Here is a 27,091-nt window from a genome sequence, read left to right as displayed (position 1 = left end):
CAGTGAGTTATAGAAACTGATCTTATTTGATTAAAAGCTGGATACCACTAATACACATTACCCAGCAGCACCTCCCTGTTTGCAGACCATTGGACAAATGCATTAGGTTCTGCTAGCAGATTTGACTCAGTACAGCAGCAAGTGGTTCAACACACACTCCATCAATCGCAGCATGCAATGAAATAGGCTTTAATAACTTCTCTGATTTGCTTGGGTGCTTTTGTTTGGTTTTAATGTGAGCCTGTCTTCCATGGTACAACAACAAACCAACAGCATGCATCCAGTCTGATCCTGTTTCAGTCAGATCCTAAACTGTTTCACACATTTCTAAACTCCTTTTAAAAGCTCAACACAAGGAAATTGTTGCTGCTACTTTACCCCTGCTCGTACTTGGAGACCATGCATTATTTAGAACAAGAACCTCTAAACATGTCTGAACAGAGCTTTCCACTAGAGATCATGAACAAAAACTGCTCAAGCCTTTAGGACCAAGGATTATTAAGATAATTATGTAAAATGAGTAAATACAGCAGCAGGCTGAAGGAAGAAGCAAAAGAACTCAAGGTGACTTGCCTGGGTAACAAGTGGCTCCAGCAGCCTCTCCACTGTGAGAGTCCTGATCTCCAGACTTTTGGGGTCCCATTTCAGAATGATGGGTGACGTTGCAGAAGTCATACTCCCTGGAACAGAGAGAACAACACAGCATCCATCAAATCAGTGTCATATACAAGCACTGCACAGAACTGATTGAAAGGAGAGTGCAGATGCTTTTCCTGTTCACATATCTAAAACACTCCACCGACAGCTCATCATAGAATCACAGAACTGTCAGGGTTGGAAGGGACCTCAAGGCTCAGCCACTTCCAAACCCCCTGCCATGGGCAGGGACACCTCACACTACAGCAGGTTGCTCACAGCCACATCTTACCTGGCCTTCAAAACCTCCAGGGCTGAGGCTTCCACCACCTCCCTAGGCAACCTGTGCCAGTCTCTCACCACCCTCCTGGGGAAGAACTTCTTCCTAACATCCAATCTGAACCTACCCATTTCTAGTTTTTTTTCATTTCCCCCCAGTCTTATCACTCCCTGACACCCTCAAAAGTCCCTCCCCAGCTTCCTTGTAGGCCCCCTTCAGATACTGGAAGGTCACAACAAGGTGTCCTCAGAGCCTCCTCTTCCCCAGATTGAACACCCCAACTCCCTCAGTCTGTCCTCATAGCAGAGCAGCTCCAGCCCTCTGCTCATCCTTGTAGCCCTTCTCTGGACACCTTCCAGCACCTCCAGATCCTTCCTGTACTAGGGGCTCCAGAACTGGACACAGTGCTCCAAATGAGGTCTCACCAGAGCAGAGTAGAGGGGCAGAACCTTGCTAGTGTTCCTCTGCTCCTGAAGACTCCCACGTTTACCCCAGTCACACACACCAAGTGCCTAAACATTTGTATTCAGAATTCTTGTCTCTCCTGTACTCCTTAAGAACATCTCATCATCTTGAGAACACTCAGCATGCTGCACACATGTTGTATAGGGTGCACATGGTAAGGATTTGGAAGCAGAAGCCTGCAAGATGGGCTCTGTGAGAAGAGACCAGTGGCTGCCCTGGGCTGAACACAGCATGGACTCACTATGGGACACAGCTGAGCCCATCCACAATGCTGGTGACACCTCTGGGAAAGCACAACAAACTGCCTGGAAGTGCAAATTGTGAGGTAAAAAGTGTGAGAAATAATCTTGCAAAGCCAAGATCTAGAGGAGGAGAAGGTGGAGGATGTGCTCCAGGTGCTGGAGCGCAGATTCCCCCAGCAGCCCATGGAGAAGACCATGGTGAAGCAGGTATTTCCCTGCAGCCCATTGGAGACCAGAGTGAAGCAGGTATTTCCCTGCAGCCCATTGGAGACCACGGTGAAGCAGGTATTTCCCTGCAGCCCATTGGAGACCACGGTGAAGCAGGTATTTCCCTGCAGCCCATTGAAGACCACAGTGAAGCAGGTATTTCCCTGCAGCCCATTGAAGACCACGGTGAAGCAGGTATTTCCCTGCAGCCCATTGAAGACCACAGTGAAGCAGGTATTTCCCTGCAGCCCATTGGAGACCACAGTGAAGCAGGTATTTCCATGCAGCCCATTGAAGACCACAGTGAAGCAGGTATTTCCCTGCAGCCCACTGAAGACCACAGTGAAGCAGGTATTTCCATGCAGCCCATTGAAGACCACAGTGAAGCAGGTATTTCCCTGCAGCCCACTGAAGATCACAGTGAAACAGGTATTTCCCTGCAGCCCATTGAAGACCACATTGGAGCAGATACTACTTCAGGGCATGAAGGACCCAACACCACAGCAAGCATATGTGCTGAAGGAACTGCATCCTGTGCAGAGCACAGAGAGGAGCAGATTCATCCTGAAGCAGTAAAGCCCAGAGAAGGGACCCATACTGGAGCAATGGAATAGTGTGAGAAGGAGTAGTGAAGAAGAAATGTTATGGAATTGACTGCAATTCTCACTCTCCATCCACCCTGCTCTGCTCAGGGCAAAAGAAGCACAGAAGTAGAAAAGTCAGGAGTGAAGGAGTGAAATTGGGACTGGAAAAAAAAAGGGAGGGTGGGAGGTGGTGGTTTGGATTTTGTACTTTTCATTGGGTTTTTTCCCCCTCACAATTCACCTGTGTTTTAATTAGCAACAAAGAAATAAACTTCCCCCTCCAAGTCAAGTCTGTTTTGCCCATTATGGTAAGCAGCAAATGATTCATAGAATAATAGACTTGTTTCAGTTGGAAGATAACTCTTAAGATCATTGAGTCCAATCTTCAACCTAGCCCTACCATGGCCACTAAACCATGTCCTGAAGTGCCATGTCCACACGTTTCTTGAACACCTCCAGGGACACTGTGTATTGCATAAGTGAGATTCAAATCACTCCATATAATATCCCAAGTGTTCTCTAGAAAAACTAAGTTTAACTCACAAGACAATTTCAGCAATGCAAAAAAAAAAACCCAACCCAAAACCCACAACGGGTCCAGAGGGACCTTGACAGGCTGGAGAGGTGGGCACAAGCCAACCTCAGGAGGTTCAACAAGACCAAGGGCAGGGTCCTGCAGCTGGGTGGAGGCAATCCCAGGCACAAATCCAGGCTGGGCAGGGACTGGCTGGAAAGCAGCCCTGAGGAGAGAGACTTGGGGGTGCTGGGGGAGGAGAAGCTCAACAGGAGCTCTCAGTGTGCACTTGCAGCCTGCAAAGCCAATCAGATCCTGGGTTGCAGCAGGAGAAGTGTGGCCAGCAGGGCAAGGGAGGGGATTCTCCCCCTCTGCACAGCTCTGCTGAGACCCCACCTGGAGTAGTGCCTCCAGTTCTGGAGCCCCTATTCCAAGAGGGATCTGGAGGTGCTGGAAGGTGTCCAGAGAAGAGCCACAAGGATGATCAGAGGGCTGGAGCACCTCTCCTGTGAGGACAGACTGAAGGAGTTGGGGCTGTTCAGTCTGCAGAAGAGAAGGCTCCCAGGTGACTTCATTGTGGCCTTCCAGTATCTGAAGGGGGCTACAGGAAGGCTGGGGAGGGACTGCTCAGGATGTCAGGGAGTGATAGGACTAGGGGGAATAGAATGAAGCTGGAGGTGGGGAGATTCAGGCTGGAGGTGAGGAGGAGGTTCTTCCCCATGAGAGTGGTGAAGCCCTGGAATGGGTTGTCCAGGAAGGTGGTTGGGGCCCCATCCCTGGAGGTGTTTAAGGCCAGGCTGGATGAGGCTGTGGCCAGGCTGATCTAGTGTGGGGTGTCCCTGCCCATGGCAGGGGGGTTGGAACTAGATGATCCTTGTGGTCCCTTCCAACCCTGACTGATACTATGACCCTAACAAATCAAACAAAACAGCCCCAACCCAACACAAAACCACAACCAACAAACCCAAATAGAAAAAAACAAAACAACCCACAGTAATTCAGTGAACAAAAGCAAAAGTTCTTTTATTGCTCCTTGAATAACAATCCACTTCATAAAGCCTAATTAAGGTACAGGCTCAGTACTTAGCAGCATGATCGAGTCTATAGAAAATATGTCCTACTGATTTATGCAGGAGAATGTCTCCACTAATTACTATCACTCAAAATTAAAAGGCGTGTAAATCTATGCAGGATTCATTCACAGGCTGCAAAAGATTTTCACTGGGTTGCTAGCAGACAGCTGAAAACCCTTGCTGGAAGAGAGTGAGAACTCCCTGCTCAAGGCATTTTCGAAACCCAGCCCTCAGCCTCCTCTCCTCTGCCAACATCTGGGAGCAGAATGATCTGCCAGTCCCCGGTGTGTGCAGAAATCGCTGGTATTCGCTTTCCACTCCCCTGCAACAAAATCATTAGGCTTCGTGGTTTACAACACTGAAAACGCTCAGATGTGTGATTAGAGAAACCTGAGACAGCTCCTGGTGCCATAATCATGGCTGATGTGGGAGCTGTCCTCACTTTTCCAACAGACAATGGCCAATTGTCTTCCACAACCTCTTCCCTGTTCCCAATCCAGTTGGTCTCTGTATTCAAAAAGTAAGTTTTAAGCAGACAATTATTCTAGTCAATCATTTCCAAGTTAGGATACTTCCAAAGGTGTCAGATGAAGCTTCTTTCTGGTTAATCAGCACACTTCTCCTCACTAACTCTTCCCAGGGCTACTCAGACACACCCCTATCATTATGCACAACCAGATTCACAGAATCATCCAGGTTGGGAAAGACCTCACAGATCATCAAGTCCAACCTATTACCCAATACCTAACACCTCCTGACAACTAAACCATGGCTCCAAGTGCCACATCCAATCCCCTCTTGAACACCTCCAGGGATGGTGACTCCACCACCTCCCTGGGCAGCACATTCCAATGGCCAACAACTCTCTCTGGGAAGAACTTTCTCCTCACCTCCAGACTAAACCTCCCCTGGCACAGCTTGAGACTGTGTCCTCTTGTTCTGGTGCTGGCTGCCTGGGAGAAGAGACCAACCCCCACCTGGCTACAACCTCCCTTCAGGTAGTTGTAGAGAGCAAGAAGGTCTCCCCTGAGCCTCCTCTTCTCCAGGCTAAGCAACCCCAGCTCCCTCAGCCTCTCCTCACAGGGCTGTGCTCCAGACCTCTCCCCAGCTTCATTGCCTTTCCCTGCACACATTCAAGTATCAAAATGTCCTTAGATTCAAAGCTGTAAGGCAGCCCAAAGCCCACAGAAGCAAACCAGTTTCAGTGGCTGCAGTCACCAGAATGACACAACAGGCAAGCTAAGTGATCAGTTCTTTCAAACAGCACACTGCCTCAGTTTCCACCTTCACTAAGGAACAGCAAAGACACCCTTCATACCTCAGCATGGAAGGGTGAGCAGTGCTTTCACTGGTTAGAAAAGGCCTTATTTGAAACCTATCAGGAAATTCTTCATCTGCAGTAAGATCCACTCACAAAAGCTAATAAGGAAAGTTAGAAAGTCAGTCACAGAATCCTAGAACAGTATGGGATGGAAGGGATCTCAAAGATCAATTAGTTCCAACCTCCCTGAAGGCTTCATCCTTGAGAGGACACAGTCTCAAGCTGTGCCAGGGGAAGTTTAGGCTCAAGGTGAAGAGAAAGTTCTTCACTGAGAGAGTTGTTAGCCATTGGAATGTGCTGCCCAGGGAGGTGGTGGAGTCACCATCCCTGGAGGTGTTCAAGAAGGGACTGGACGTGGCACTTGGTGCCATGGTTTAGTCATGAGGTCTGTGGTGACAGGTTGGACTTAATGATCTTTGAGGTCTCTTCCAACCTTGGTGATTCTGTGATTTCTGTGATCCAACCTGGCTTTGAAAACCTCCAGGACATAAGCATCCACAACCTCCCTGGGCAACCTGTTCCAGTGTCTCACCACCCTCACTGGAAAAAAACTATTCCATTTCTCCAGTCTAAATCCACACTCCTCAAGCTTAAATCCATTGCCACTCATCCTGTCACTACAAGCCCATGTAAAAAGTCCTTACCTACCTCTTCTTTAGTTCCCTTCAGGTACTGGAAGGCTGCTCTAAGGCCTCCATGGATCCTTCTTTTCTCCAGTTTGACCAGATCCAATTCCCTCAGCCTGTCCCCACAGGGGAGGTTCTCCACCCCTCTGATTACCTTCTTGGCCCTCCTCTGGACCCTCTCCAGCAGTCCTATGTCCTTGAGCTGGGGGCCCCACAGCTGGAGGCAGTGCTGCAGGTGGGGTGTCAGCAGAGCAGAGGGGCAGAATCCCCTCCCTGTGCTGCTGCTCTCCCTGCTTTGGATGCAGCCCAGCTCACAGTTTGCCTTCTGTGCTGCCAGCAACCACTGCAGGCTCGTGTTGAGACTAAGTCACATTAGTTCTTAGTGAAACCTCATCTCTGCTGCTCATATGTATGACCAACTGGCAGAGTGTGATTATTAAGTCTGGATGTGATATTATGACATAGTGTTACTAGCACTGCAATAATAGTGTTAAAAAAGTCTACAATTGTTTGCAGTCCTAGCCCTGAAACCAGCTCCACACTTTTTTTCCAGGAATATATTTAAGGAATTCTGTTGCCTAACTGTGCTTTTTCTTCCTGCAGCATGTGCCAAAATACATTGGTCTCTTATTTTAAGCCTTTAGTTTTCCCCCTAAATACAGAAATGTCTCTACCCAGATCAGTAACCGTCGTTCAATGTGAACATTTGTTCAGGCAGTCTGTCTTCAAAGCCTGTCTGTAAAGGAGAAGAAGTAGTTCCTTTAATCAACAAATCATTAGAACAGATTCCTACATTAAAACCCAATTCCACATCAGTGGACTGATTCATGAACACAACAGCTGCCAAAAAGCTAAGCTCATAACCATCCTTAGCCCCAAACCTTTTCACTCGGCAGAACCTTACTTTCTGTATCCTTCTCCAAATCCAAACAACTCTGTATGTGGAGGAGAAGCTCAACAGGAGCCAGCAGCGTGCACTTGCAGTCCAGAGAGACAATCACATCCTGGGCTGCAGCAAGAGAAGTGTGGCCTGCAGGTCAAGGCAGGTGATTCTCCCCCTCTACCCTGGGTGACACTCCACCTGGAGCACTGTGTCCAGTTCTGGAGCCCCTAGTACAGGAAGGATCTGGAGGTGCTGGAAGGTGTCCAGAGAAGGGCCATGAGGATGAGCAGAGGGCTGGAGCTGCTCTGCTATGGAGGCAGACTGAGGGAGTTGGGACTGTTCAGTCTGCAGAAGAGAAGGCTTCAAGGAGACCTTCTTGTGGCCTTCCAGTATCTGAAGTGGGCTACAAGAAAGCTGGGGAGGAACTTTGAGGGTGTCAGGGAGTGATAGGACTGGGGGGAAATGAAAAAAAACTAGAAATGGGTAGATTCAGATTGGATGTTAGGAAGAAGTTCTTCCCCATGAGGGGGGTGAGAGCCTGGCACAGATTGCCCAGGGAGGTGGTGGAAGCCTCATCCCTGGAGGTTTTTAAGGCCAGTCTGGATGTGGCTATGAGCAATCTGCTGTAGTGTGAGGTGTCCCTGCCCATGGCAGGGGGGTTGGAACTGGCTGATCCTTGAAGTCCCTTCCAACCCTGACAATTCTATGATTCTATGTATGTGCAATTACTTGTTTTGTCCATCACACTATGACCTTTTGTTTTCCTCTACAATAGATCTGCTCTCCCAGTGACTTACACAGATGCACATTCTGATCCTCAAAAGCTCCTCACAAGGGACAGTGCATCTCATTTCTGTGCTGCAACTTCAATGTGGCAGTATAGATACGTGAGCAAAAGCAATGTTTGCTGAAGAAAACTGATAATTTTTAAGAGATATACACATTGCCAGCCTAGGACAGGCCTCCAGCTGTTAGTCCAGCTCACATCTGCAGAGAGGAACAGAGGAAAAACCCATTCTACCTGATTCATAGTATCATTCAGGGTTGGAAGGGACCACAAGGATCATCTAGTTCCAACACCCTGCCATGGGCAGGGACACCCCACACTAGATCAGGCTGCCCAGAGCCTCATCCAGCCTGGCCTTAAACACCTCCAGGGATGAGGCCTCAAACACCTCCCTGAACAACCCATTCCAGGGCTTCACCACTCTCATGGGGAAGAACTTCCTCCTCACCTCCAGCCTGAATCTCCCCACTTCCAGCTTCATTCCATTCCCCCTAGTCCTATCACTCCCTGAGATCCTGAGCAGTCCCTCCCCAGCCTTTCTGTAGCCCCCTTCAGATACTGGAAGGCCACAATGAGGTCTTCTCAGAGCCTTCTCTTCTCCAGACTGAACAGCCCCAACTCCTTCAGTCTGTCCTCACAGGAGAGGTGCTCCAGCCCTCTGCTCATCCTCGTGGCCCTTCTCTGGACACCTTCCAGCACCTCCAGATCCCTCTTGCAATAGGGGCTCCAGAACTGGACACAGTACTCCAGGTGGGGTCTCAGCAGAGCTGAGCAGAGGGGGAGAATCACCTCCCTTGCCCTGCTGGCCACACTTCTCCTGCTGCAGCCCAGGATCTGATTGGCTTTGTGGGCTGCAAGTGCACACTGAGAGCTCCTGTTGAGCTTCTTGTCCACCAGCACCCCCAAGTCTCTCTCCTCAGGGCTGCTTTCCAGCCAGTCCCTGCCCAGCCTGGATTTGTGCCTGGGATTGCCTCGATCCAGATGCAGGACCCTGCACTTGGTCTTATTGAACCTCCTGAGGTTGGCTTGTGCCCACCTCTCCAGCCTGTCCAGGTCCCTCTGGATGGCCTCCCTTCCCTCCAGCCTGTCTGCTGCACCACACAGCTTGGTGTCATCAGCAAACCTGCTGAGGGTGCACTCAGTGCCACTGTCCAAGGCACCCACAAAGATGTTGAACAAGCCTGGTCCCAGGACTGATCTCTGAGGGACTCTGCTTGTCCCTGGCCTCCACTGGGACATGGACCCATAGCAAATCTGTAGGATTCATCTACCAGCAACCCTAGACTGGCAGCACTGGCAGCACAAGTCTGTGCTTCCACCAGTATGTTTGCTACTGGAAAGCTAAAACTCATCTTTGATGGAGAGAATGGAGGATGTCCAACAAGGTAGGAAGACAGTAAACTGGGAGGAAGGAAAAGGCAAACAGTAATTTAAACCATAGAACCACAGTTCTATCCAATAAAACCCCAAGAATTCAGCTCTTGTTTCCAAATATTACATTTATAATGCCCTTAGTGCTTCAAGGGTTTTATATGGGCTATTAAAAAAGCCAGTGTGCATGACAAGTGATTCACCCACATCCATTACCACCCTGGCTTGCAGTCCCTGTGTCCAGGCTAATGGGACAGCTCCAGCTCAGATCTTCCAGTGGAGAGGCCAGTCCAGCTCTTCCTGTGTTTCTATCCAGTATCACAGTATCACCAAGGTTGGAAGAGACCTCAAGGATCATCCAGTCCAACCTGTCACCACAGACCTCATGACTAGACCATGGCACCAAGTGCCACATCCAATCCCCTCTTGAACACCTCTAGGGATGAGGACTCCACCACCTCCCTGGGCAGCACATTCCAATGGCTAACAACTCTCTCTGGGAAGAACTTTCTCCTCACCTCCAGTCTAAATTTCCCCTGGCACAGCTTGAGACTATGTCCTCTTGTTCTGGTGCTGGTTGTTAGAGAGAAGAGACCAACCCCCTCCTGGCTATAACCACCCCTCAGGTAGTTGTAGAAGGCAATGAGGTCACCCCTGAGCCTCCTCTTCTCCAGGCTAAACAATCCCAGCTCCCTCAGCTTCTCCTCACAGGGCTGTGCTCAAGGCCTCTCCCCAGCCTTGTTGCCCTTCTCTGGACATGTTCAAGTGTCTCAATGTCCTTCTTAAATTGAGGGGCCCAGAAGTGGACACAGGACTCAAGGTGTGGCCTAACCAATGCACTTTGCACTTTGTAACAGTGCTAATAATTCCTTCAGGAACATGACCTGGTGGAACACTAATGAATCCTCCCGAAGGAAAATCAGTTTTCAGTTGCCTGCTGGCTTCCAGACCCATGTGCAGGACAGTATCAGTAACAAGCAAAGGTCCAAATACAGCAGCAGAGGTGAAGGGGAGGGCAGGCCTGGCTCCTCAGCAGCAGCATGGACATAAAGTGGCTCAGGATGACTGAGAAGCTGAGCACCAGACAGCCCATGCTTTCCTGGTTTGCCTCCCTAGACTGAGAGCCATGTCAGAACAAACATCTCTACACAGAGACAGCCTGGGGTGAATAATGTGGGATTCCTTGCAGCAGGATACACAATCACTTGAGACAGAAGAATTCTGACTGACTTCACAGACACATTTATATGCTCCTGCTGGAATCTAGAGATCTAACTACTGGATTGGTTGTGTCCTTGAGTACACCTGCAGAGCACAGCAGCACGACATCAGGGAATCATGGAATCACAGCCTCCTTGGAAAAGACCTTAGGATCATTAAGTACAATTACAGCCTAACATCACCCTGTAGACAACTCTTACACCATGTCCCTAAGTTCTTCATCCAAACATCTTTCAAGCACCTCCAGAGAGGGTGACTCCACCACTCACCTAGCCAGCCTAGTCCAGTGCCCAATCACCCTTGCAGGGAATACATTTTACCCAATATCCAATCTAAACCTCCCCTGGCACAACTTCAGTCCATCTCCTCTTCTCCTTTCACTTGTTTCCTGGGAGAGGAGGCTGTCCACCACCATGCTACAACCTCCTTTCAGGTAACTTTAGAGAGCAATGAGGTCTCTTCTCTAAGCTGAACAACCCCAGCTGCTCCTCACAGAACTTGTGCCCAAGACCCCTGACCAGGTGTGCAGGCTGGCTCTGAATTACCTTGCATGTGTAAAGGGCAGGCTGGAGCACAGGCCAGACTAGCTCAGACATTATAAATCCTATCAAAGCACACAGACCTTGAAGCCCCACTGCTTGGCTGAGCTGGCTGGCAGAAGACTGCAGGGATAGGTGGTGGTACCTGGAGCTGAGATCCTGCTGTCACCAGAGGTTTATCTGCAGTGTCGAGCAAAGCAGGCACGATCCAGTGTGAGCACTGTTACTCGAGGCAGTCTGGTTTACAACACTACTCCCAATCTCTTTGCCCATTCTCTGTCTCTACCAATACAAGAATACAAGTAGAGACAGGACACAGAGAAGAACAACTGCAAAACAATTGGAAGGAAGAGAAATGAAGGGAAAAGGCAAAGAGAACAGAGACTAACAAGAAGGAGTAAAAGAGCTATGGACAAGGGAAGGGAAAACATCCCCTTTCTCCACATAAAAGCACCTCTCATTAGTCAATGACAGCCAAGCAGATGACAACCTCCAGCAGAACTGGCTGAGATGATCAGAGCTGACACGGGCAGCTCCCCTCCCCGTGCTTACAAAAGGAAGAAAGAAGAAAGAAAAGAGAACAAAAGGAGGAGGATAGCTTGGAGGAATATCTGTCTCCACATGTGTGAACAACAGGGTTTTGATGTACCTGTTTATTTTGTTCCATAAATGTGCCTCTTTCCTTTCCTAAACTTAGCAAGGGGGGGGAAAAAAACCCACAACAAAACCCCAAACCTGCCAAGATAAACCTTTAGGCCCCACTCCCAAGCTCAACCACACACACAGAGTTTTAATTTGAGCTTTTCTGAGCTCTCAGCTTCCCTTTGAATTCACAGCCCTCTCACCTTCTCCAAACCTTCCCCATCCACACTGGGTTGAGGTTCTGGGCTGGACTCAAGAACAAAATTCTTAACTGGAAATGGCCATTAGGCAAACTCAAGACTCCCAGCCAATAAAGCACAAAGAAAGGAAAGGGCTTTGAGGAGAGGCAGATTGCCTTGGCAACAAAGCCAGTGGGATGGGGGCCATGGAGTGCCCTGACACAGAAACAGGGAAGCTATAAAAAGGCAACGGCTGCGTCATTCACACCTTTCAGTCACATTAACCAGCTCAGTCTGGGAGACAACTGCCTACACCAAGACCTGACTGAGCCAGGAGGGCACACTGCCTTCATAACTCACAAAGGTCATGAAGAACTCACAGGGAAGGTACAGACTGCAGTGTAAGGGTCAGTGTAACAGCAAGGTTCCACCAACACCCACCTGCATGACCTGCTTCTTCCTCTGCTTTAGCTAAGAGCAGTGATATCCTGTTTCCAACCCCCCCTGCAGAGCCTGGCTGTGTGCAATGGCCAAATTAGTTTTATCTGCTATATGGCTTACACAAAGAATTCTGCTCTGAAGGCTTAGACATCTACAGCTGTGGGCTGCCTGCTTGGACTCTTACATCAGCATTGCCTGAGCTGCTCCTGATAAATGTGGCACCACAATGTGGCAGTGGTTGTAGTTATCTGCATCCTGTTGGGGCTGCACACACTTTGACCTGCATCCAGCCCCTCAAAGGGGCATCCAGCTGGCAGCCAGTCAGTAGTGGAGTCCCCCAGGGATCAGTGCTGGGCCCCATCCTCCTTAACATCTTTATTGATGATCTGGATGAGGGCATTGAGGCCATCATCAGTAAATTTGCTGATGATACCAAGCTGGGGGCAGGAGTTGATCTGCTGGAGGGTGAGAGAGGCTCTGCAGAGAGACCTCGACAGGCTGGACAGATGGGCAGAGGCCAAGGGCAGGAGACTGAACACATCCAAGTGCCAGGTTCTGCACATTGGCCACAGCAACCCCAGGCAGTGCTACAGGCTGGGGTCAGAGTGGCTGGAGAGCAGCCAGGCAGAGAGGGACCTCGGGGTACTGGTTGATGGTAGGCTGAACATGAGCCTGCAGTGTGCCCAGGCAGCCAAGAGGGCCAATGGAATCCTGGCCTGCATCAGGAACAGTGTGGCCAGCAGGAGCAGGGAGGTCATTCTGCTCCTGTACACTGCACTGGTTAGGCCACACCTCGAGTACTGTGTCCAGTTCTGGGCTACTCAGGTTAGGAAGGAGGTTGACTTGCAGGAGTGTGTCCAGAGAAGGGCAACAAAGTTGGTGAGGGGCTTGGAACACAGCCCTATGAGGAGAGACTGAGGGAGCTGGGGTTGCTTAGCCTGGAGAAGAGGAGACTCAGGGGTGACCTCACTGCTGTCTGCAACTACCTGAAGGGAGGTTGTAAACTGGCAGAGGTTGGTCTCTTCTCCCAGGCAACCAGCACCAGAACAAGAGGACACAGTCTCAGGCTGCACTAGGGGAGGTTTAGGCTAGAGGTTAGGAGGAAGTTTTACACAGAGAGAGTGATTGCCCATTGGAATGGGCTGCCCGGGGAGGTGGTGGAATCGCCATCATTGGAGGTGTTCAGGAGGAGACTTGACAGGGTGCTTGGTGCCCTGGGTTAGTTGATTAGGTGGTGTTGGATGACAGGTTGGACTCGATGATCTTGAAGGTCTCTTCCAACCTGGTCTGGTCTATTCTATTCTATTCTATTCTATTTCAGAAAGCTTAGAAAACTGTAATATGATCTGAGGACAATCTGGAGACACTGAGGCATGAAGCTGGACCATGAATTCAACTCTGGAGTTTACTGGTACACAGGTGGAGCTTACTAGATAGAAGAGACTCACTCTAGAGGGATGCTCAACAAAATCCTCAGTCCTTAAAACACCTAAAATTCTAATGGCTGGTTCTCCATGGTGATTTGGGGAGGGCTATGAGTAGGGAAGGATGAAAAATAGGGGGAGGTTCACATTTGTTTGCTCTAACAAACATTAGAGCAGAATTGCATGTTGTGAGAGGTAATTTACTCCAAGATGAGTAAGCAATGAAGGTGCTTGAAAGCTGTTTTAAACAGCCATACATAACATTCCTGGATGCAAATCATTTATCTTACATTATTCATAAGAACCTGCTTTTGTTCACTAAATAACTTTTACTGCCAAGGTAGAGGAGTTTCTTCCAGTGCTCAGTAAAACAGAAGGCTTTAAGGAACCTATACCAAAGGGAGAGCAAGCCCCAGCAAAAGATTTCCAAGTCACTTCTGTACAACCCAAGGCTTTTGCACAAGTCACTTGGTATTCACACAGCTCTTCAGTGGCTCCTGATAGAAGTCTTTTCATAGAGTTGTGGATGTGATCAAAGCCTGCTAGGATGCTGGTTCACATCAGGTCAGATTGCAAGGCCAGGCAAACCAAATGATTTTAAATCAAGTCCTTGGTGTGGGTCCTACGTTCTGCATTCTCTCTCCACCATATCCCCCCACAAATGACTGGAGGTTTGTCCACACACACACACACTTGTGTGTGACATGAGACTGCTGTAGATATGATCACCTTACACAAGGGACACTCTGGAAATAGAGTAGAGTAGAGTAAAGTAGAGTAGAGTAGAGTAGAGTGGAATAGAGTGGAATAGAGTAGAGTGGAGTAGAGTAGAGTAGAGTAGAGCAGAGCAGAGTAGAATAAACCAGGTTGGAAAAGACCTTTGAGATCACCGAGTCCAACCTACCACCCAAAACCATCTAATCAACTAAACCATGGCACCAAGTGCTTCATCCAGTCCCTAGCCCCCTTCCAGAGCAGGGTCACCCAGAGCAGGTTGCACAGAATGGCATCCAGGGAGGTTTAGATTCACTCCAGAGATGCAGACTTGACAATCTCTCTGGGCAGCCCAAGAGATGTTCTTGTCCCCAGATCATCTTTGTAGCCCTTTGTGGTATCTTCTCAAGCAGTTTCTTGACTTTCTTGTACTGGGGAGCCCAGAACTGGACACAGTACTCCATATGAGGCCTCACCAGGGCAGAGTAGAAGAGGAGGTGAACCTTCTTTGACCTGCTGGCCACGCTCTTCTTGATGCAGCCCAGGATGCCATTAACCCTCTTGGCCACAAGGGCACATTGCTGCCTCATGGTGAACTTCTTGTCCACCGTGTCTACCACGCCATTACTTTCAATAAATGTCAAGTTCAGTTCCTTCTGGAAAAATGTATTAATTTCATGTCTTGCAGGGGGAAAAAACAACAACCAACCAAAACAAACATGTATGAACCTGGCACTAGCAAAACCAGCTGACATTTCACAGGAGCAGAGAAGGATTAAGCATCTTTGGTTTAAATTGCCAAACATTTGCTCCCCTTGCAGCAGAGAATTTGCACCTCTGATCCCAACAGATTGTTGTACTCAGCTCTAACCATGACTTTGCAAGCTTCTGCTTCTGCATGCTGGGGTCATCCTTTCACTGCAAAGCTCCCATTTACAACTCCTCATCCTTGGGAAGCGCAGCTGGCCTCACCTCTCTATTTCCCTGCAGCTTCTCTTCATTTCTCTGCAAGAGAGCCCTTAATTCCACAAGGTCAACCACTGCTACCTTCAAATGAAATAATTTACATTTAGTTCAAAGCTTTAGGGGATTTGTGCCTTTTCTTTATTTTTTGGTTTGGTTGGCTTTTTAAGGCAATTCTTTCCCTGCTAGATTCACTACAACAGCAATACCAGAACAAGAGGACACAGTCTCAGGCTGCGCCAGGGGGAGTTTAGGCTGGAGGTCAGGAGGAAGTTTTACACAGAGAGAGTGATTGCCCATTGGAATGTGCTGCCTGGGGAGGTGGTGGAGTCACCATCATTGGAGGTGTTCAGGAGGAGACTTGATGGGGTGCTTGGTGCCATGGGTTAGTTGATTAGGTGGTGTCGGATGATAGGTTGGACAGGATGATCTTGAAGGTCTCTTCCAACCTGGTCTATCCTATTCTAGTCTATTCTAGTCTAGTCTAGTCTAGCCTATTCTAGTCTATTCTAGTCTAGTCTATCCTAGTCTACTCTAGTCTAGTCTATACTATTCTATTCTAGTCTAGTCTATCCTATTCTATTCTAGTGTAGTCTATCCTATCCTATCCTATCCTATCCTATCCTATCCTAATATTGCTGGTATCTCTGTGTCTCTCTCTCCTCCATTAAGATTGAAATTACCTAACTACTCATTATTTCCATTAAGAGCTTTTTGCTCCTCCTCCTACACACTATTTTCCTGCACTGAACAGAATCTTTCAGTGATCTGAACCACAGATACACCCACCCCAAAGCTTCTACAATGTCACTGTCACACACTGGATGACAACAGTCTCCCCTTGCCATGTCTCCTACACTGTGGAGAAGGAGCTATTCCATATTTCAGCTCCAGTAGTATGACATTAAACAGGATTGTATTCACAGATTCATAGAACCATAGAATGGTTTGAGGTGGAAGGGACCTTAAAGACCATCTAGTTCCAAATCCCCTGTCACACACAGGAACACCTTCCCTTAGATCAGGTTGCTCAAGGCCTCATCCAACCTGGCCTTGAACATATCCAGGGAGGAGGACATCCATCACCTCCTGGGCATTTAAAAGATCCCCTCTCAGGCTGTTTTTCTTCAGACCAAATAGCACCAGATCCCTCAGCCTCTCTTCCTAACAGAGTGAGATTCCTCTCAATCCAGGCCAGGACACACTAAAAACCAGTGAGTGAAAGTTGAAGTGAAAAAGGTTCTCAATAGAAACAAAAAGCTGTTAAGTGTTCTTAAAGAGGGACAAGTGCTTGGGCTGAACAATTTACAAGGACCTGAGATGGATTTTCTATCACTGCTTATTTCACCTTCAGGTAAGAATGTAGTAAGGAGGTAAGGACTACTTTAAACTGGCTTGACTTTCATGCTACGCAGGTGATGACACTCATCTCACTTCTTCCTTCCAGCAAGCCACTGTCAGAGCAGGAAAACAGCTTCCAGTTCTGTAGAGGCAATGCTTAGCTCAGTCCAAACAGCCAGCTCCTACTGTACTGCACCTCAAAAACATGCTACTTAACCTCTAATGCAGATAAGACACAAAAAAACCCTCAGCAAAACAAAACCAAAGGATGGGACCTGGCTTTGTTTTGGAGAATTCCACAGGGGAGACCTTATTGCTCTCCACAACTACCTGAAAGCAGGTTGTAGCCAGGTGGGGGTTGGTCTGTTCTCCAAGGCAACCAGCACCAGAACAAGAGGACACAGTCTCATGCTGTACCAGGGGAAGTTTAGGCTGGAGGTGAGGAGAAAGTTCTTCCCAGAAAGGAAATGGCCATTGGAATGTGCTGCCCAGGGAGGTGGTGGAGTCACCATCCCTGGAGGTGTTCAAGAAAGGATGGGATGTGGCACTTGGAGCCATGGTTTAGTTGTCAGGAGGTGTTAGGTAATAGGTTGGACTTGATGATCTCTGAAGTCTTTTCCAACCTGGTTGATTCTATGGTTCTATCAACACTATGAAGGTCATTTTGTGGTACCCAACAAATCACCAGGCTCCCAGAGAAGGTGATTCACAACCTCCACCAATAACTACACTCAGCTTTAATCAAACTGAATTCCAGACCCCTTGAACTCTAGCAGTGAACACTGTACACAAACTCAAATACTGCTTCCCCATTAAGATAAGAAGCATACAGATTTAAGAGTTCCCACTAATTACAAATGTGCCAGCAGAGGTTGGACAGTCCAGTAACATGGAGAGATTGATGCTCCATGGCAACGTAATTCATCTTCACCGGCACTGCCTGCTACAATCCACTGCTGCTTTACAACTACTCAGCAAGACCAGTAAATTGTTTGCTGTGGGGAGTGAACATGTTGAGGTTTGTCTGTTTGTTGCTCTAGTTTATAGCTAAAGGCATGATATACAGAAGGGAGAGATGGAAAGATTGTCTTGTGACAGCTGATGTTTACATCATACCTACAGAGCGGTAGCATAAAGAGTTGCTGTCATTGTAGCTCATTTCCAAACCATGTCTGAAGCTTCCCCCTTAATACCTATGAATAGACAGCAATTGGATGTTTATTTGGCTCACATTCACATCTTCAATAACTTCAGTGTATGGTGCCAGCCCTCACAAGCATGCATGGATATTCTTGGTTCACTAGGGTCTGCATAGGAGAGTTATCACTGAGTCACAGAATGGTTGGCTTGGAAAAGACCTTAAGATCCTTGAGTCCAGCCATAACCCAGTATCTCCCTGTACACAACTCTTAGACCCTCATGTCCCTAGGATCCTCATCCAAACATCTTTTAAACACCTCCAGGGATGGTGACTCTACCACTTCTCTGGGCAGCCTGTCCCAGTGCCCAATGACCCTTTTGGTGAAGAGTCACAGAATGTTAGAGGTTGGAAGGGACCTTCACAGATCATTGAGTCCAACCCCCCCAGCAAAGTAGGATTACCTAGAACAGGAACATATCCTGATGGAATCTGAAAGTCTCTAGAGAAGGAGATTCCACAACCTCTGGGTAGCCTGCTCCAGAGCTCTGTTACCCTCACCATCAGGAAGTTTCTCCTCATGCTGAGGAGGAACCTCCTGTGTTCCAGTTTGTACTACTTGTTCCTTGTCCTATCACTGGGCACCACTGAAAAGAGCCTGGCACCTTCATCATGACACCCACACCCCAAATATTTGTAGACATTGATAAGATCCCCTCTCAGCCCTCTCCTCTCCTCTCCCCTTCCCTTCCCTTCCCCTCCCCTCCCCTCCTCTCCTCCCCTCCCCTTCCCTTCCCTCCTCTCCTCTCCTCCCCTCCCCTTCCCTTCCCTCCTCTCCTCTCCTCCCCTCCCCTCCTCTTCTTCTCCAGACTAAACAGACCCAGGCTGCTCTCTAGCAGAGATATTGCAGTCATCCTTGTAGCTTTCCATTGGACTCTCTCCAGCAGATCCCTTTCTCTATTGAACTAGGGAGCCCAAAACTGGACACAGTATTGCAGGTGTAGTCTCACCAGGGCAGAGCAGAAAGGGAGGAGAACCTCCCTAGATCTGCTGGACACATTTTTCTGTATGCACTCCAGGCTGCCATTGGCCCTCTTGGCCACAAGGCCACATTGCTGTCCTATGATTCCCAACATTCAATGGCAGGAAGTGTCATCAGCCTTTCTCTTCCCTGCTCAGGCAGCAAGTACCCAGTGCCACCATCTGGCCCTGATCATGGTATGTTCCTTCTTTTAGCCCAAGTAGCCTATGGTTTGTAAGTCATAGTCAACAGGCTATCTAGCCAACAGGTGATTTTCCTGCTCTCCCCAATCCACAGCATCCATCCCTTGTTCTGCTGCCACACACAAAGCACTTGAAGCTTGTTCCTTGTAGTTTTTCAGCTGGGGTTTACCACATTCCCATCCCACTCTTTAAATCCCCTGTCTCCACATGACCCCACTGCACCATAGTATTTGGGTTAAATAATACTTACCACTGCAGCTCCAGCTTTCCTGTGTCTGAGGTAGAGCAGCTGTAGCTGCCTCTAGTCTGCTCAGCAATGCTATTAACACCCTCATTTGCCACATGGTATGTAAGGTATCAGCATCAGTCCATGGTTTCAGCTTTCTGTAGTACTCACAGCTAAACAGGGCTTTTCCCCCACCTCATCCATGAAGGAACCAATCATCCCAAGGACAAATAACAGCCAGCAGCTTCTGTCACTTCCCTACTCATACATCTCATGAGTTATTCATTGCTTTTTGTCTGAGATGTAATTGTGTTGTCCTCTTAGCCTTAATTTGGAGTCCAAGTCAACATTACCTGCAACGCCCACAGAACACCAATGGCCTTTCTATAATACTGGGCTCTTCAAAGGCCCCAATTCCTACTGTTAAAAGCAATCAGAAGGACACTGAGGTGATGCAGCAAGGACAATGAGGCTGGCAAGGGGTCTTGAGGAGTCCTATGAAGAGCAGCTGAGGGAGCTGGGGTTGTTCAGCCTGGAGAAGAAGAGGCTGAGGAGTGACCTCATTACTCTATACAGCTACCTGAAAGGAGGTTGGAGCCAGGTGGGGGCCAGACTCTTCTCCTAGATAACAAGGGGTAGGATGAGAGGAAATGGCAGTAAGCTGCACCAGGGGAGGTTTAGGTTGGATATCAGGAAACAGTTCTACACCAAAAAGGGAACAGGATGCCCAGGGAAGTGGTGGAGCTACCATCCCTGGAGATGCTCAAAATACATTTGGGTGAGGAGTTTAGGGACACAGTCTTAAGACCTGTGCAAAGGAAGATGGCTGCGCACAGGTTATGGTTAGATTCTATGACCTTAACGTCTTTTCAATCAAGAGAGTCTATGATTCTATGTCCTCACACTTGTGTTACTAACCAACACCTGAGATATGGGAAAAAAACCAAACACAAAATACCAAACCAAACAGAAACAAAATAAAAATCAGCCAAGCAAAGATAGTTTGCAGCTTTCTCGTTTCCTTCAGTCAGTTCTCACACACGCAGACACATTATCTCTACTCAGAATCACAGAATCACCAAGGTTGGAAGAGACCTCAAAGATCATCAAGTCCAACCTGTCACCACAGACCTCATGGCTAAACCATGGCACCAAGTGCCACATCCAATCCCCTCCTGAACACCTCCAGGGATGGGGACTCCACCACCTCCCTGGGCAGCACATTCCAATGACGAATGACTCGCTCGGTGAAGAACTTTCTCCTCACCTCCAGCCTAAACTTCCCCTGGCACAGCTTGAGACTGTGTCCCCTTGTTCTGGTGCTGGGTTCCTGGGAGAAGAAACCAACCCCCTCCTGGTTATAACCTCCCTTCAGGGACTTGTAGAGAGCAAGAAGGTCTCCCCTGAGCCTCCTCTTCTCCAGGCTAAACAATCCCAGCTCCCTCAGCCTCTCCTCGTAGGGCTTGTGCTCAAGGCCTCTCCCCAGCCAAGAGACTCTGATGTCTACAACTACCTGAAGGGAAGCTGTAGCCAAGAGGGAGTTGGTCTCTTCTCCCAGGCAACCAGCACCAGATCAAGAGCACACAGTCTCAAGCTGCACCAGGGGAAGTTTAGCCTGGATGTTAAGAAGAAGTTCTTCCCAGAAAGAGAGATTGCCCATTGGAATGTGCTGCCCAGGGAGGTGGTGGAGTCACCATCACTGGAGATGTTTAGGAAGAGACTGGATGAGGCCCTTGGTGCCATGGTTTAGTTGATTAGATGGTGTTGGGTGACAGGCAGGACTCGATGATCTCAAAGGTCTTTCCCAGCCTGGTTAATTCTATTCTATTAGGTAGAATTTCTGCAGTCACTGCTGTAGAAATGTGCAGAAAAAACATCTTTCTTTGACAATTAGCTGCTGCTATCTATGATCTGACCACAAATGAATACAAGACAGCACCAACAGCATGAATGGCCAGCCTAGACTTCATCTGCAATTGCAGACAGATGGAGAGAATTTCCCAGATTCATCACTCTGACTCTAATTGGGTCCTACATCAACCACTACTTTAAGCCAGACCCACTTGAAGCTTTTCTTTCAATTAAGCCACCCAAAAATACTACAAGGGCTTTGCATTTGCCAAACTAGATGAGAACACAGCTTGGCCATGACAATAAAGAAAATTCAGAAAGAGAGAACCAACATGAAAGGGATTTGAGAACAATTCTATCTCCTTTCTACTGAGTCCTTCCACGAGAGATCTCCACTGCTCTTGTTCTCAGGTCTAGCACTTTGCACAGGCTTGTTGGGCAGCAACATATTTTACTGGGATCTCTCATAGCCTGAAAAAAAAGAGTTCATTTCCAACACTTTCCAACAGGCAGAGTCCTGCATCTGGGGAGGAATAACACCAGGCACCAGTACAGACTAGGGATCATCCTGCTGGAAAGCAGCTCCCTGGAGAAAGACCTCAGAATCCTGGTGGACAGCAAGTTCTGCATGGGACAGCAATGTGCCCTTGTGGCCAAGAGGGTCAGTGATATCAGGTAGTGATAGGACTAAGGGGAATGGAATGAAGCTGGAGGTGGGGATAGTCAGGCTGGAGGTGAGGAGGAAGTTCTTCCCCATGAGAGTGGTGAAGCCCTGGAATGGGTTGTCCAGGGAGGTGGTCGAGGCCCCATCCCTGGAGGTGTTTAAGCCCAGGCTGGATGAGGCTCTGGCCAGGCTGATGTAGTGTGGGGTGTCCCTGCCCATGGCAGGGGGGTTGGAACTAGATGATCCTTGTGGTCCCTTCCAACCCTGACTGATACTATGATACTATGATCCTGCAGTGCATCAAGAAAAGTGTCCCCAGCAGGTCTAGGGAGGTTCTCCTGCCCCTCTGCTCTGCCCTGATGAGACCACAGCTGCAATATTCTGTCCAGTTTTGGGCTCCCCAATTTAGGAGAGACAGGAATGTGTTGGAGAGCAGAGAACTACAAGGATGTTGAAGGGACTGGAACATCTGCTGTCTACAACTTCCTGAAGGGAGGTTGCAGCCAGGTGGGGGTTGGTCTCTTCTCCCAGGCAAGCAGCACCAGAACAAGAGGACACAGTCTCAAGCTGCACCAGGGTAGGTTTAGGCTGGAGGTGAGGAGAAAGTTCTTCCCAGAAAGAGTAATTGGCCATTGGAATGTGCTGCAGAGTTACTGACAATGAATCATCTGATCTCAGGACTGAACACAACACCTGAAGTCCAAAGTGCCATAATCCCACCATTCAGCTGCTTCTCCCTATTTGCTTCCTCCCAGCCAAACAAGAACCACGCAGCAGAATCGCTTTGAGGTTCATACCTTGGCTATGAAACAGGTAGCTTCAGCTGAAATGTGATAAACAAAAGAGGATAAACCCCAGGAACAATAAAGGACCAGCATCCTGATTGCACACGTAACAATGGGCTCTGAAGTGGTTATTAATACCCAGGAAGGCATTCTGTGATTTATAATAGCTTTATGTAAATGCCACACAGAGCAGCAAGCAAAAATGAAGTGAGGAATTGCTCTGGAAGGGAAAGAGAACAAAAGAGAAAGCACCATGATGTCAACAGAAATCCATCTCACAAATGCTGTTTGGTCACTGCTTTGCTGTAAAGAATATTGCAGGGCTGAGAAAGAGTGAGGCAAGAAGGGTATCATGGACTGCAAGGAACAACTTGGTTAATCAGAAAGAGGAAGGAGGGAGAACCAGCAAAGGGAGGGAGGAGCAGCAAAGGGAGGGAGGGAGAACCAGCAAAGGGAGGGAGAAGCAGCAAAGGGAGGGAGGGAGAAGCAGCAAAGGGAGAGAAGGAGGGAGAAGCAGCAAAGGGAGGGAAGGAGGGAGAAGCAGCAAAGGGAGGGAAGGAGGGAGAAGCAGCAAAGGGAGGGAAGGAGGGAGAAGCAGCAAAGGGAGGGAAGGAGGGAGAAGCAGCAAAGGGAGGGAAGGAGGGAGAAGCAGCAAAGGGAGGGAAGGAGGGAGAAGCAGCAAAGGGAGGGAGGGAGGGAGGGAGAAGCAGCAAAGGGAGGGAGGGAGGGAGAAGCAGCAAAGGGAGGGAGGGAGGGAGAAGCAGCAAAGGGAGGGAAGGAGGGAGAAGCAGCAAAGGGAGGGTGGGAGGGAGAAGCAGCAAAGGGAGGGAGGGAGGGAGGGAGGGAGAAGCAGCAAAGGGAGGGTGGGAGGGAGAAGCAGCAAAGGGAGGGAGGGAGGGAGAAGCAGCAAAGGGAGGGAGGGAGGGAGGGAGGGAAGGAGGGAGAGCCAGCAAGAATAGAAGAAAAGAAGAAGAAAATAGAAAGAAAACATAAAAGAAACAAAAGAAAAGGGCAGGCAATATAAGAGGGATGCAGCAGACAGCAAAGCCTGTAGCACCATGGGTAAAGTCAAACCAGTTTTTTGCTTTTGTCTTCTTCAGTGAAAAAAAAAGAAGACCAAAGTGTATCAAATAGCCCCCCTACACAGAATCATTTAGATGGGACAGCTAAGGGGATCAGCAGGATCTGGAACTGCTTGTCATAGGATATTACAGCTGCTAGACATTTACATCAGCTCATAAACTAACTCCACACACTCACAGGCGGGAAAGGAAGGGGTAAAACAACAACAAAAAAGAAGTAGTAAACCCAACCAAAAACCTGTAACAGATTGAACTAAAGCCCCTGAGCTGCAGGCTGGCTGAGGCTTGGAGTGCAGCCCAGCAAAGTATAACGAGAATAAAAGATTGGACCAAGTCTGGAGAAGAGAAGGCTCTGAGGAGACCTTCTTGTGGCCTTCCTGTATCTCAAAGGGGGTACAAGAAAGCTGGGGAGGCACTTTTGAGGGTGTCAGGGAGTGATAGGACGGGGGGGATGTAACAACACTAGAAATGGGTAGATCCAGATTGGATGTTAAGAAGAAATTCTTCTCCATGAGGGTGGTGAGAGACTGGCACAGGTTGCCCAGGGAGGTGGTAGAACCCTGGAGGTTTCTAAGGCCAGGCTGGATGTGGCTGTGAGCAACCTGCTATAGTGTGGGGTGTCCCTGCCCATGGCAGGGGGGTTGGATCTGGATGATCCTTGAGGTCCCTTCCAAGCCTGACAGTTCTATGATTCAGAGTGAGATAAATCTCCTCCTCTCTTCTTGTGGGCACGTGGTGCCCAGCTATTGCAGCAGGGCTAGCTTTGTCCTGACAAGGCAGATGAGGAATCCAGCAGCCTGGCAGAGAGTGAGGGTAAACACAGAGATGACAGCTCCAATTCGCCTTTCACGGGTGAGCAGCTTCGTTTTGCTAAGAGAGGCAGAGAGAGGAATCACTCAGCGCAGAGGCACTCAGGAAAATGACTTCATATCATAGATCTGCAGCACTCCTGCAAGTGAGGAAATCAGTGCTGAGATGACAGGCACAGAGCATCACTCAAGTTGTGAACTGGGGGGGGACATTTTCTCCTCCGGTGTCTGCAAGGCAGCACCACAGTGGTGCTCCTGCAATGCCGCTAGAAGTCAAGAGGGAGGCTCAGATGGCACTCAGTGGGCTTCTGGTGCCAGAGGAGATAGGAAACACATCAGAGACAAGATCAATGTAGGCCAGGGGAAGGTAGAATCATAGAATTGTTTTGGTTGGAAGAGATCCCTAAGACCATCCAGCCCAACCATCAACCTAATACCACTGTGGCCACTAAACCACATCCCAAAGTGCCACGGCCAGACGTTTCTTTAACACCTCCAGGGATGGGGACTCCACCACCTCCCTGGGCAGCACATTCCAATGCCTGACCACTCTCCTAATCTCCAATCTGAACATACCCTGGCACAATTTCAGGCCATCTCTTCTCATCCTACTGCCTTCTACTAGGGAGAAGAGACCAACCCCCACCTCAGTACACAACCTAACCTATCCCTTAGGCAAACTGAGAACCTCTGTCTTCTCCACAGAGGTAACACATGTCCTCCTCCTCTCCCCTAGGACTCACCAGCAAAAAACTAGTGACCTCTGGGTTGATCAGCTCCTTAGTCTCAGTTTGACAGCAGAATGGCAATTCAAACAAATATTCACTTTTCTTCCTGCACTTCTTCCTGTCTCTAGAGGAAGATTTCAAAGGACCCTCAATAGTTCTCAGCCTCAAAAGAAAGAATATAGGCTTAACACCTCCATCCTGCTTCCAATCCATGATGGTCTTGCAGACTTTCTTAATGGTAAGAGAGCAGCTCATGAGAAGATTCCAAAGAAACTGAACTCATTCCAAGAAACAGGATTCTACTTAGCAGCATTTAATTATGTCCTTCCATCACAGAAAAGAACTCCAACAGCTATACCAGCAGCTCAGTTTCTTTAACCAGTTATGAGCAGGAAAATCCTTTCCTTTGGAGAAAGCTTCTTTCATTTCCATTTCTGTGTGCCATGGACAGAGAAGTATCCCACTGCAATGCCTGAAACATCATAGGATCATGGGATGTTAGGGGCTGGAAGGGACCTTCAAAGATCATCACCCAGGGTGCTGGTGGGTGAAAAGCTGGACATGAGCTGGCACCAAGCACTCCCAGCTCAGAGCCAACCTGTCCTGGGCTGATCCCCAGCAGTGTGGGCAGCAGGGACAGGGAGGGGATGCTGCCTCTCTGCTCTGCTGAGACCCCACCTGCAGTGCTGGGGCCAGCTCTGGAGTGCTCAGTACAGCACAGACATGGACCTGTTGGAGCAAGGCCATAGGAGGCCACAGCACTGATAGGAGGACTGGAAGCCCTCTGCTGAGTCCAGGCTGAGAGAGTTGGGGTTTCTGAACCTGGAGAAATGAAAGCTCCAGGGAGACCTTCTGGTGGCCTTCCAGTACTTAAAGGGACAGACTTTTGGTCAGGGCCTGTTTTGACAGGACAAGGAGTGATGGTTGGAAACTTCAAGAGGAGATCTTGACTGGAGAGAAGGAAGACACATTTTACACTGAAGGTGCTGAGACACTGTCCCAGGTTATCCAGAGAGGTGATAGATACCCCATCTCTGGAGCCATTCCAGGTCAAGCTGTCTGGGGCTCTGAGCAGCCTGCTCTAATTGCAGATGTCCCTGCTGACTGCAGGGGGAAAGGGACTAGATAACCTTTAAATGTCCCTTCCACCTCAAACCATTCTATGATTCTGTGATCTGACAAATCAAAATAGATGCCTTAGCAATAAATATCCCACTTCCCTTGTGGCCAGCAGACCAAGGGAGGATCTTCTCCCCCCTCTAACAGGCCTCACCTGGAGTACTGTGACCAGTTCTGGGCACCCCCGCTTGAGAGGGACAAGGCACTACTAAAGGGAATCCAGCACAGGGCCACTGAGATGCTGAGGGGACTAGAAGATCTCTCATGAGGAAAGGCTGAGAGAGCTGAGGCTGGTTAGCCTGGAGGAGAAGAGGCTTGAGAGGGGATCTTATTAATGCTTACAAATATCTAACAAATGAGTGTCAGGAAGATGGGGCCAGACTCTCCTCAGTGGTCCCCAGTGACAGGACAAGAGGTCACGGGCATACACCTGAACATAGGAAGCTCCATCTCAACCTGAGAAGGAATTCTTTACTTTGAGGGTGGCAGAGCACTGAAAAAGGCTGCCCAGAGACATGGTGGAGTCTCCATCTCTGGAGCCATTCAAAGCCCACCTGGATCTGTTCCTGTGTGATCTGCTTTAGGTGATTCTGCTCAGGCAGGGGGGTTGGACTGGGTGATCTCCAGAGGTCCCTTCAAATCCCTACCACTCTGTGATTTCTGGAAGACTCTTGCAGTTGTGTTTCATTTTTCACCCACCATAACATCAGTGTAGAAGACATTGCCCTCCTCCAGTTGTATATCCAGCTATTGTTTCCCAACTTCTCCTTCATAAGCTGGTTCAGAAGTACATCCCATTCCTTTTCTACAATTTACCTTCCAACACACAAAACAGTCTAGAATCAAAAGGACACCCATAAACTACCCCTGTGCTAATGCTTCCAGCACAAAGCAAACATTCTTGAAGCTCTCACAGTGGGGAAAGAATTAATAATCTATGAGGTCATATTATGAAACCCTCTCAAATCATCCCCAGCTCTCCTCTTTCTATTTTCTTTTGTTCTGCTACACT

At 48.7% G+C, this 27,091-nt stretch overlaps 1 protein-coding gene across 1 annotated transcript in view; it reads right to left on the bottom strand.

Annotated features, from left to right (window-relative positions):
• The window catches only part of LOC137446732 (catenin alpha-2), a 727,090-nt gene that overhangs the window by 633,024 nt on the left and 66,975 nt on the right, over window positions 1-27,091 (bottom strand). The window contains exon 2 of the mRNA XM_068149689.1: window positions 574-680. Coding sequence (XP_068005790.1) covers window positions 574-675 — 102 coding nt within the window. The 5' untranslated portion in view covers window positions 676-680. The remainder of the gene's footprint in view (window positions 1-573; window positions 681-27,091) is intronic.

Source organism: Melanerpes formicivorus, unplaced genomic scaffold (assembly GCF_026170545.1).
Source record: "Melanerpes formicivorus ecotype bairdi unplaced genomic scaffold, bMelFor1.0.p_v2 SCAF_18, whole genome shotgun sequence".
NCBI lineage: Eukaryota > Metazoa > Chordata > Aves > Piciformes > Picidae > Melanerpes > Melanerpes formicivorus.
This window is presented reverse-complemented; position numbering and strand designations above follow the sequence as displayed.